The sequence below is a fragment of the Mus caroli genome, chromosome 19 (assembly GCF_900094665.2).
Source record: "Mus caroli chromosome 19, CAROLI_EIJ_v1.1, whole genome shotgun sequence".
Lineage (NCBI taxonomy): Eukaryota > Metazoa > Chordata > Mammalia > Rodentia > Muridae > Mus > Mus caroli.
Genome location: NC_034588.1, coordinates 23,790,997 through 23,803,748, shown reverse-complemented (window position 1 = coordinate 23,803,748; position 12,752 = coordinate 23,790,997). Strand labels below are relative to the sequence as shown.

The 12,752-nt window shown below is 42.5% G+C and overlaps 1 protein-coding gene across 4 annotated transcripts in view; it reads right to left on the bottom strand.

Annotated features, from left to right (window-relative positions):
- Positions 1–12,752, bottom strand: part of Smarca2 (SWI/SNF related, matrix associated, actin dependent regulator of chromatin, subfamily a, member 2) — a 170,702-nt gene that overhangs the window by 53,861 nt on the left and 104,089 nt on the right. For all 4 annotated transcript variants that reach the window (XM_021151582.2, XM_021151584.2, XM_029472470.1 and 1 more), the window contains exons 25-27: positions 11,217–11,444; positions 5,513–5,590; positions 720–938 (exon numbers count right to left, since the gene is read on the bottom strand). In XM_021151582.2, the coding sequence (XP_021007241.1) occupies positions 720–938; positions 5,513–5,590; positions 11,217–11,444 (525 nt within the window). The remainder of the gene's footprint in view (positions 1–719; positions 939–5,512; positions 5,591–11,216; positions 11,445–12,752) is intronic.

Genomic DNA, 12,752 nt, shown 5'->3' with positions numbered 1-12,752 from the left:
TCCAGTCAAAATGAGAAATTACCACTTTCTGAAGAGGAAAAAAATCCCCACAAACTTTAGAATAACATTTTCTTTTCTCCCTACCGTCATTGACTCCAGTCCAGGTATCATTGGTATTTAAAACAGATAAATCACGCCGAGCTGACGCTGACATGCAAACACACCAGTAGCCACTGACTGTATTTCTATCCAGCTGTGTGCCCCAAATAGTCACCCACACTTTTTGAGTTCCAATTTCTTCATCAAAACCAAATAGTACAAAGGACCTTCCAAATCTAAATGTGCTATAACCATGAAATCACACAGCTAGAAAACAACGCTGCCCCTGAACTCTCCATGCAGGCCATGCAGAATTAAATCCATGATTAAAGACCATGAAATAAGGGTGAACAATTAAAACAATCTCTAAGGACCTCTCGTCCATTTTGAGAAAGTGAGGCATGGCCAGACAATTGACCATAAAGCATTAATGTGTCTCACAGCCCTAATAATCCTTACTTCTTATGGTCAATTCTCCTCTAACAAAAAAATCTGTCACTCCGATTTTTTTCCCTCCTGAAAACTGCCTGGAAACACAGAATGACTGTTGCACGAGGAAGCCACCTTCAATGTTCAGGAGCCCAGGCCCTGCCGTCAGCAACTCTGCCACCGCAGAGAATTCCAGCCAAGTCACCGAAAACACTCCAGCCACCAGGTTAAGTTTAAAAAGCCACACCTACCCTGAGCCATTGCTTCTCGGTGAGGGCATCGCTGTAGTCCACATCCCGGCGCTGGCGAGAGCCCCTCCCAAATATCTTCTCCTCCTCTTCTTCACAGGTGAGCCTCTCCACTTCGGCGTCATCCTTGATAATCCAGGAGGGCAGCTCATCTTCCTCCATCAAGCGGGGTTTGCGCTTCGGGTTCCGGGCATCCTCCCTCCGCCGGTCCATGTCCATGCGCTGGAAACAGGACAATAGTGTCACCAAGGGAGGAGGATTCTGTATGGCAGAACTTACAATCTCCAGAAGTTGTCTTCTACTGCCAAAATATCCCTTTCAGTCTCCTACTCTAGTCAGATTGTTCTAATTCATCCTTAAGCACCGGGTCTACATGAATGATTCTGCCTCTATACTCATCATTTGAATTTACCTTTGCAAAAAAGAAAAAAAAATACAAATACCTTCTTTAAGGGCTCTTCTTCTTAGCCCAAGTGTGTGTATAAAATTCAAAAGGAGACTGCATTTTAAAGATGTGAGCCCTGGGCCAGTAAGTGAATAGAGGTGCCTGCTGGCAAGCCTGATAACCCAAGCTTAGTCTCTGGGACCTGCAGGATGCAAGGAAAGAGCCAATTCCAGCAAGTTGCACTCTGACCTCCACACACGTGCCGTGGTATGTACATGCCACACGCAAAATAAGTAAGTGGGAAAATATTTAAGGGTGAGCCCTGCCTATCTAATTCATTGCTCCCCCCAAACAAGTGAATTCCTTGAGCACATATAAAACTTCTACTAAGGATTATTAACCTTTATGAAGAGGACTTGCAATTTTAATGGAACAGAGAGAAACACTTCAGAGGAGGTTTTTAGTGACTCAGGCACCAACCACAGTCACATGTCGAGGGGACACGGAGGGTTACCCTGGTCCAGCTGTTGTCAATGCATCGGCTTCTCGGTACCTAGGTGGGGGTAGCAGAGGACCATACTCCTCCACACTTCACTTCCTAAAAGTTCAGCTCTTAGGAGATTATTATAACACAACAGACCACAGAGTCAGGATCCTCTCAACTCGACAAGACACACGTGAACTGTCTCTCCTTCATGGGCCTCAGGAGCCTGTGCCTCTCTCGCTTTTCGTTCTAGAAATCCTATCTGGTTCTAAGTAAATGATGTGCCCTGCGTGCATGGCTTAAAGTGTAGCCAAACAATCTGAACCGTGTAAAAGAACAAACCAAAAGCATTGTTTACTCTCTGTATACACTAGATGCATATACCCGGATCATCGCCATGGAGAAATAAGTCATTAATCATTCATCATTTACCTTCTCCTTCTTCCTCTGATTCTACAGTACCAAAACACATATTCAATAAAATGATCTCTTTTCCTTAAAAGCTAAAACTGATAAAATGTGAAGGAAATATTTGCTTCTTGAACCCAAATGTGACTTAGAAATTAAGCGTCGAGGCTCCTGAAGCATCGAGGCTCCTGAAACTATGCTTCAACATTTCTGGAAATCACTCTGTTTGTACGACAGGGTAAGCCTGGAGCATGGCAGCATCCTATTGGTAGATAAACGTGGTTGCCCTGCTCTCCCATGTGCTATACTTAGCTTGTGATGCTTGGCTTAATCCAGCCATCTAATGCTTGGCTCAGAAACAGGATCTACCCATGGAAGCTTGGCAGTGAGCAAGAGGATGCTTCTTTAAGGCAGGACCTAGACAGAGGTTGCATGAGGCAACCTCTTAATAGCTGTCCGATAACTAGTAGGAAAGCAATCTCCCCGAGACCTACTCTGTGATAGCCTGTTGCTACTTCAAGCTCTAGCTAGACCAAATTCTGGATTCCTAGATCAGAGTTTGCAAAATGACCACAGTAGGTTGTTTTGTAACCGGAGAGTAGGACAACCATAGAATAAATATTTTCTTTAATTTTAATAACAATAACCCATATATATGATTTTTTAAAAAAAGGTACATTCAATTAAATACGATAAGCTGCAAGTCCTAGTGATCTTAGAGACCCTACTCACCCAATACTTCTCTATAGCATCTTAAACCAGCTTTGGACAAACAAGACTAACTTTTCTATTTAATTACTACCTGGATGTATCCATCTTAAGGCCTTAGTATAAACCATAACATTTATTACTATTTTTAGCCTTCATAGCAAATATGGCCTCTAAAAGCCCATTATTTATATATTGCTCCAAGATAAATGTCTGAAGCATGTTGCTAGCAAATAAACCTTTTAGGTAAAACCCACAGGTTATCAGTATTGACGGTGAATTAATTATTTGATGTCTTGGTTTTAAAAGGGGAAAGCAATGCCACTGTTTAAAAGAAAGATTATTATTTTAAAGGAGCTATTTGTTTACAGTATCTCTACATTGAAGTAATAAGTCTCTATTAATGTGAGGCACAGGACTAATTCTGAGTAATGGACGAAGCCTTTTGATACATGAGGTCCAGAGTGCTTAGGCAGCTCGCATTCCATTCTTGCTTGCCGCTAAACTCTTTAATCACAGTAGCTGGCATGGATTCAAATTCATTTTCCTGCCCCCTGGTGGAAGTGCTAATGAACAGCCCAGTGGCCAAAGGTATACAAATTAAACCCAACAAAAACCAGCAGAGCTGGTACAGTCTCCCTAACAGATGCTAACATGTAAGAAACAGGCCTGAGAACTCACAAACTTCAGGTTCTTACACAAGTAGTTCATTCCTGAGCCAGTCTGGGCTATGTCAATTCATTCCTGAGTCAGTCTGGGCTGTGACAAGCCTGTTCTAGGGTCGCATACTCATTCCTTAGTTAAAGGGAGATGGGGCCTTGGACAAAATTTCCAGGTTTGTCTTGAGATTTTTCAAATTCTACAAAAGCTCAGCCTCAAAGAAGAATGGAGCAACACTAAATTTCTCCCGATTTCAGGGCACCGCCAGGGAAGGGCGATTTCTGAGCGTAACCTAATTTGGGAGTATCTGAAGCCATTGCAGTGTTGAGTGAGTGCCAGGAAAGGCCAGGAAAGCCTTTCTGCCTCAGGGCTCCCCAGTCACCTACCCCTTGGTAAGTGCCTCAAAGATAGATGTTGCTTTCTGATGTGTACCCCCAATCTCCCTATTTAAAAGTCTAATCTATAACTGTGGGGAGTAACAGCAGAACCCCACATTAATGTAGAACCCACATTAATGTAGAACCCACATTAATGCCCTGTCTCCCTAAAATGGCCTCACCTGGGGTAGCAAAGTAATACATTTCCTAAAGCTGGGAGCCACTGCTACGGCTGCCTGCTTTTCTGCCTGAGAAAGAGATAATGGTCTTTTATTGTGAATCATTATGTATGGGCATAATCTGCGTTCTCTAGACAAAAGCCACAAGCAAATAATTCCCCCTCCCCCCATGAAAATGACATAAGTGTCCACACAGCCTTGGTTCTATTTTCTCACCGTCCCTAAGCTTAAAAGGCAGAGATTACAAACCCATCAGGTCATATTTGGCTTAGCTGTGTTTTCTTTGGCCTGCAATGTTATGGAATAATATTAATAAAGGTCCTGAATGTAGTTACAAACCTTAATGCTGAGAGTTCGCCAAAAAGGGTCGATTCCTAGCATCTTTTCAAAATTTGTAATTTCTGCTTAAAAGGGTCTCACATCTCCACCTTGCAGCCCCAGAACTGGTAACCACATCTTTACTATGCCTCTCCTTTCAGGTGCTTTGATTACACAGGGGGGGCGTTATCCAGGACCCCACGGCTTTCTAACTGGTGATCAGGGTTCTTCAGTGCTACTACACCACAGCCATGGTGCATACATATCCCTTCCCTCCATGGTCACGCTAAATGCCTAATACGAAAGTCAGAATGACTGAATGCTTTGGAGGAAGCCTAGTGCCCTGCCATACCCCTCACTCATCTGGATCTGTCTTGCCATCTGGACAAAGCCTAAAACCACAACCACCACCACACTCATTCAGTAACCTATTGCACATAAGCACTACGTGCCCGGGACTGTTCTGGTCATTTACGATGAGAGTGTAAAAGCCTGAAGAAGGCAGTAGCCACCATTCTGCAGCCACTGAGCAGCCTCCCCCACAGATTGGGCCTGTTCCCCGTGGAATGTAGTACACCTCACATGTAAAACAAACTGAGGTTTTAGGAAACATATAGGTGATACTACATATCATGGAACCTCGAGGTTGAAGCCACAGACAACAAATTCTAAAACACCAAGCTCCTCTAACATGAAGCAGGTTCTGCTCTTTGGATCATGGCCGTGTCTTCCTATGCACACATGTCAAAGGTTCTATTCCCTTATGTGTCTTCCCTGCAACAACTTCACATGCTATTGCTGTTCACCTGCTCTTATTCAGGAAGAAGCTGGCTGAGCCACAGTTGAAAGCTGAATGCAACGAGAATGGATGGCTGCCCAGCGTGACTAGACCTGGGATGAGGGGTGGGTCCCTGGTGAACTATGGACCGCATACCCTGTGCAAAGGGTGAAGCTGCAACTCAGCTCTGGCCAACTGCCTCCGTACAGAGCTGTGGGCCAAACACCGCCCCATCTCACTTTCCAAAGGAAGCCAGAAATCAGGATTCTTTTCATGCTGGCAACAAATGCAAAATTTCAAGAACTGCTATGTGGGCCAAACACAATATGTCTGCCGGCTAAATCCAGCCAGTTTGCAGACTCTGAACCAAAAGCAACGCACAGACTTCAGGGCCTAGGTTCTGCCCAGTATTCTGGCTGCAGGCGGTCTGGATAACAAAAAGGGGAGGTGGGGAGGGGTGGGGAGAGATAGTCCTTTCCCATAATTCTTGCAACATTACCATAAAAAGATCAAACTCTTCCTCCCGGCGAGCAATCATCTGGTTCAGGGTCTCATCGTCTGGTACCTCATCTTCTTCCTGGATTCAGAAACAGAATGATCGGAAGAGGCTTTAAGAACAGAGACTGGATAGTTTGTAGGGGGGAATATTCTGCCCTACTTCTCAGGACAGAAAGGGGAGGAAGGGTCTCTCAGCTTAGTACCTGCCCTTGGTATTTTGAGAGGTTGAGCTTTTCAGACCGTCTTTCCAGCAGGAAATCTGTCTAGGGTGGGAAATCTGCTCTCTAAGAAACACGAGCTCTCCTGGGTGTGGATCTTTTCTGTTACTTTTAAAGCAAGCTACTTAATGTCTCCCCGCCTCCATGACCTCATCTGTAACACAGGCATGACATCTACTTCACATCTACTTCACGGGAGGATGCCAGCTCCAGGCACAACTACTTAATGTTAATTCTACTAAATCCATTGATGATACTGCAGATACTGCAAACATGAATGTTTATTTTCAAAGATTTACCCAAAACAGTGAGGTTTTTGTCACTATGCACCAGGATGAGGTAAAAGAAAAAAAAATCATATATAGGTACTAAATATAGAACCTTTAAGATAAGTTGAATCTATGAATTTTGATAGGCACTATTATTGATGATGGTACAAAACGCTCCTAAATTTTATATCCTGTTAAACAAAGGCACATTACCTGCTAATTTTCAGAAATAAATAGTTCTCAAGGTTTTAGGAACAAACAGTATGCTGTGGTTTCCATGATTAAAATAATAATAATAATAATAATAATAATAATAATAATAATAATACCAGCAGCCTAAGCTAGATGATGTCAGCTCCCAAGACACCTTGCACACCGAAGGGACTTAATCACTCTTAGAAATACATGCAATCCAATAAAGAATGATTCAAGATAATCATTATTACTGAAAACCCTTCCGATTTCATTCACCTCCATGTTGATTAAAGTCAATCTGTCTAAATATTACAGTTCATCTGACAAGGAAGCAGATTAGCTGGAGAATGGGCTCGGGACTTAACAAGATCTTGTACACAATGAGGCCATAGGTGTCCTCAGACAAGATGTACACTCTTCTGGAAGTTGGCAGGACAGCTGCCCACAGAGACCTGAGTACCCAGGGTGCAGAGCAGCTGTGAAGTTTACAAGAGATCTTGCTGTGTTCTCTGTCCCCTCATCCTTCATGCCAGCTGTGATTGTGGCACCCTGCACTGCCCTGGACTGTTGGCACAGGAGCCCTCCACTGATGTCTGCAAAGGTCCCCGGTTGACTTCCCATCAGGGCATAGACTACCAGAGTCTGGTAATAGTTGCCTGACACAGTTGTTGTCCCAGCAGGCTGCTACCAGTGAGAAACAAGTGGCACAGAACTCCCCTGTAACCTTATGTTGCGATCTGTGGGCCTGAGAGAGATCAGCCTCTGCCTGTGGTTTAGGAAAGCTAGAAACCCCCAAGCTTCATTGCCCATCCTCTCAACTGGTCAGGTAACATTTATTACAAGATCTTTTAAAAGAAAGAAAGAAAGAAAGAAAGAAAGAAAGAAAGAAAGAAAGAAAGAAAGAAAGAAAGAAAGAAAGAAAGAAAGAAAGAAAATAAGAAAGAAAGAAAGAAAGGAAGGAAGGAAGAAAGAAAGAAAGAAAGAAAGAAAGAAAGAAAGAAAGAAAGAAAGAAAGAAAGAAAGAAAGAAAGAATGCAGTGGCAACTCCTAGTTGAATACCAGCTCTTCCCACATCACACTTTGTCAAAACACTTTGTCAAAACACTTTGTGTGCCACTTTAGATTTAAAATAGACTAAAATTTATCCCGTTAGTATCTGAAATCATATTAATTATTCAATATTTATTTATTACGAGAATGTATATATGTGTGTGTGTGGATGTCAAAAGACAACTTGTGGGAATCAGTTCTCTCCTTCCAACATGTGGGTCCCGGGGACCAAACTCAGTTTGGCAAGCTTGCTGACAAGCACCTTTACCTGTTGAGCCATGTCACCAGCCCATAGTGTTTGGGGAAATGGCCACATGTATAAACTAAAGCAAAAGGTAGCAGATAATCTAACTCCGCAGTCTGTATCAAATCTTCAGTTTTAAAAACCAGGATTGGCGAATTGCTTGAGATTTTAAAAGGTTTTAGAAGAGTGCGGACATCTGAGTGCCTATGACTAGTTTTACTTCTCATCATTTCCTGATACTCAATAGGTGACTAGATGTGTGTGTGTGTGTGCGCGCGTGCGTTCATATGTATGTATGTAAGTATGTATATGTATGGTGGACAAACTAGGAGGCACTCTCCACTTTGCAGAGAGATTCATTTCAGGATTCTTTTACCTATCAGTCTCGACTTCACATGCAGGCTCATTTCAGAAGTGAAAAGTATATGAAAGAGACTTTAAAAGCTCTGCCTCGCCCACCAACACCTAAGGCAGTCTCTCCCTGGAAAGCAGCTGGCCACACTAGCAAGGGAGCTCGGTAAATGGATGGAGTTAGAGAAAAAAAAAAAAAAATCCTGAGTGAGGTAACCCAGACCCAACAAAGACAAATATGTGTTCACTTATTTATGGATGTTAGCTCTGAAGCCTTTTCTAGTCTTGCCATAATCTGTATAACCACAGATGTTAGGTATAGAGTAAGGAACCTGGGGGGATATATCTATATCTATATCTATATCTATATCTATATCTATATCTATATCTATATCTATATATCATCTATATCTATATCATCTATATCTATATCTATATCTATATCATCTATATCTATATCTATATCTATATCATCTATATCTATATCTATATCATCTATATCTATATCATCTATATCTATATCATCTATATCTATATCTATATCTATATCATCTATATCTATATCTATATCTATCCCCCTAGGAAGGGGAAATAAAATAGGGATGGATGGATGGATTGATGGAGAAGGAACTGGGATGGGAGGATCAAATGGGTACAGGGAGAGGAAAAGGTTGAGGGAGGGAAGACAGAGAGGAATAGTTGAAACTGAGGACCATTTAAGGGGTACTATGGAAATCCAATACAGTAGAAGCTTCCTGAAATTGGCACATATATGAAGGTGATGGAAATGGAATCGCTAAATAATGGGGGAAAAGGAGCCCCTTGTGGACATCTCTTATCACCAAATGTCTTAACACCAGTTCTGAGAATGGATTACAGGCAACAGAGTTGTTAGCCCCATGGGATCCTCCAACACTTCAACTATTCCAAGGCTACTGGTTGCTCTCAACACACTGATGGTAAAGCCCCATTTCTGAAGACAACACCTACACAACTCACTGAACATGAAGAAGCTGCGCTGGGGGTGCCTACCTAGAGCCCTTTGCCCTTACTGACTAGTGCTCAGAGTCCTGGAAGGTATCCTGAAAGCCATAGCAAAGGAGAAAGGTAGATACCAACTCGGCTATAAGCCTGCACCCAAGATGGGCTATGCAATAGTGGCCTAAGGCAATGTTTGGTTGGATTTAAGGCTCACTCTATAAGATGGAATCCATCGCCAACACTGCTTGGGAGGCCATGAACTTGAGACTAGATGAGCCAGGGACCTAGGGGAAAAACCGAACACTACTGTTCTGCTAAAAGAGTATAGCAACAGAAGCAACAACATGACTCTAAGAACATTCTGCTGTACTTATAGGTCAGTGTCTTGCTCAGCCATGGACAGAGCAGCTTTCCCCTTGCATAAACAGGAATAAATACAGAGATCCACAACTGGACAATATGCAGAGAGCAAGAGCCCCTGGAACACTCAGTCCCGAATGGGATGTCTTCATTAATTCCTTCCCCTCAAGGCTCAGGGAACCCTGTGGAAACAGAAAGACTGAAGCAGCCAGAAGGAACAGAGGACACCAAAGGAACAAGGCCTTCTAGACACAGCTGCGCTGGCACCCATATGAACTCAGAGAATATAGCAGAATGAATAGCACCTGTATAGGTCTGGGCTGGATGTAATTCCTGTTCTGAGAGTGGACATGTGCACACAGGCCCACATGCCTAACCTGGAAGCTATCTTGAATGATAACCACTCACAAATAAGAGGAAACAGAGCAAGAAAGAACGTGGATTTTAGTGAGTGGAGAGGTGGGGAGGGCCTCGGAGTTAGATGAGGCAGAAACCACAATTAGAATAAATTACATGAAAAAAATCTATTTTCAATTAAAAAGACTTTTAAAAAGAATATAAGTTTTAATTTATAGAGGATTTCAAAAGCACAAAACCATATTTATGCAATGAGAATAATAGTCTGTGCAAATATGTAAAATAAATTAACGTTCTAACTTTTAAGCACAGGTATACAAAAGCGAAGACGTCTGTCCTTGAACAGTTTTATGCTAAGAACTGGTGTTGGCATTGTGCTCTCTGGATGTTTATAGACATGTTTTTAAATGTTCATTTTAGGCTGATAGTTTGTGTGTGTTAGTGTGTGTGTGTGTGTGTGTGTGTGTGTGTATGTACACAAACAAGACAAGTACTCTATACAGAGCTACACATCCCCAGTTCTTGAATGAATATTTAAAATAAAATGACTGAAGTGGGTCATCTAAAAGGATAAAATGACTCAATAAAGGAAAGATAAAACACTCTTTGCACAACGTTGGCAATTTTTGTAAATAGAGATGTTAGACTCTGATTTTTCTCTGCCTCTGTTCAGTTTTTAAAAGATCCTTTTTATGATCGTTAAGACCAAGCTTTCCAAACTCATGAGCTAAAGATGCTGTGAAGGGCTGGGAAGGACCACCCTATAATTGTTGAAGTAGCCTCATTCTTAATCAAAAAGCAGCAGAGAATGGGGTTCTGGGGTATGAGAGAAAGAAAAAAATGACCACTTAGCCAGAGTTCTATGAAGTATCATTCCTGCAGTTCCATATCCTGCCAATAGGAGGCAGCACTCACAATACAATCAAATACACTTGGTGGTACCCAACCCCCCAGAGGACAGGGAAGTATGCACAGGCTAAGCTTTGAAGGTGCCCTGGCAATAGCTCTTTTTTTTTTTTAAGGTATTTTCTTCATTTACATTTCCAATGCTATCTCAAAAGTCCCCCAGACCCCCACACCCCACTCCCCTACCCACCCACTCCCATTTCTTGGCCCTGGCGTTCCCCCTGTACTGAGGCATATAAAGTTTGTAAGACCAAAGGGCCTCTCTTCCCAATGATGGCCGACTAGGCCATCTTCTGATACATATGCAGCTAGAGACATGACTCCGGGGGGTACTGGTTAGCTCATATTGTTGTTCCACCTATAGGGTTGCAGTTCCCTTTAGCTCCTTGGGTACTTTCTCTAGCTCCTCCATTGGGGGCCCTGTGTTCCATCCAATAGCTGACTGTGAGCATCCACTTCTGTGTTTGCCAGGCCCCGGCACTGTCTCACAAGAGACAGCTATATCAGGGTCCTTTCAGCAAAATCTTGCTGGTGTATGCAATGGTGTCAGCGTTTGGAGGCTGATTATGGGATGGATCCCCGCTTAAGACATACGAATACCTTTCCGAGATTTTGTGTGCTTGGGATATAAGACAGCAGCTAATTTAGTCATTTTAATTAACCCCAGCCCAGAAAATTCTTTAAGGAACAAAGGAAAGGCGTGATTTTTTTTTTTAATCCTTCTGAGACAAAAGGTCACCGTTAAGATTTCCCAAGTTTGGCTTTGTGCATTACCTCATTCTCCTCCTCATGCTCCAGAATGGCCTGCAGGAAGGCCCTCCGCTCGTGGCTGGATGACTTCTGGTCAAACATGCCTGCTTGGATAACCTTCTGATCCACGTTCAGCTTGTACTTGGCAGCCGCGAGAATCTTTTCCTCCACACTGTTGACGGTGCAAAGCCTCAGCACCCGGACCTCATTTTGTTGGCCAATGCGGTGAGCTCGGTCTTGGGCCTGCAGATCCTGGTTTTGAGAACAAGATGCGGTGAGGATCTGAGCGCCTGGACTATCCCAGCAACCAGGGCTACGTAAGAGGGAGATGTGCGGATGTTCCATAAACGGCCTTTTCAAGATTAGATTTTGCTTACGTGTGAAAAAAAAATATATACAAGCTATTGTCTTTGGAAAAATTCAAGGCCATCTCCTAATGAGGAAGTCTGGGCTTAAATTAACCATGCCAAACTGAAATGTTATCTCAAGATTTGAAATCTAACTCTTAAAATATTTTTTTACCTACCTGTGTAGGTTTACCCTTCATCAAAACCAAACCCAATAGGTCTGATGTCAGAATTAAGACTTAGATATTACCTACAGAAACACATTCAAGTAGGAAGACACACAGTCTTTTCATTGTAATGTGTTAATAACACTATTCTATATTTTCATGCATTGTACTTATACATACACATATACATTGCATTATAGATACGTACATGCCCACAGACATGGATATATTATACAGCTAGACAATTCCTGGATCTCATCCTATCAAAGATTCACTACTTTGTTTTACAAGGATATTCCAGTACATCTGGAAATGTAAACGATTGCTAGTAGCATAATAAATGTGGCCTGGGATAGCAAGATGTAAGCGCCATACTAGACATGGCTCTGTGTCAGATTTCACGTTTGCAAGTTTACCCTGAGGAAGGCACCATGGGTATGAATGAATAAATATTAATAAACAAATGGGCTTTTTTTAAAGCATTACCTATTCTTTCTGTATTTTTTTTTTCAAAATAAGAAGTAAACATTCTAGAGTACCAGAGTGGCACAGCAGATTGCAGTCTGCAGCAGCACAAATTATCAGAAGATTTAGTGACACGCAGCTGTAAGTGGCACCTACAAGTTGTGAATGAACATAAACATTTGGTCCCTTTAAGTAAAAAGTTTTGTAAACGTCTGAGGCCATCACCTAACCTGATAGCTACTCAAATAAACATGGCCCTTTTATCACATGGTCCAGGCGAGGGACCAGGTCTGACGCCGATGCACTGTTTACACACGTGCCGTGAGAGCAGACATGCTTTTAGGACAAAGGTGCTCTGCTCTGCTTCTTGCATTCCTAGCATGACCCTTAGCACAGGAGGTCTGCTTTTGCTGCAGGGACCTTTCAGACGGCGTGATTAGTTAAGTCAGAAGTTTGCCCTCAGGAGCCGTGAACAAATTCATGTCAGCATCATGGGCTGAAGCTTGAGCACAATGCAGAGTAGCCCATCAAATTATTACTGAAGAGGACAAAGGTAAAATAGATAACTGAAATGCTTCCTG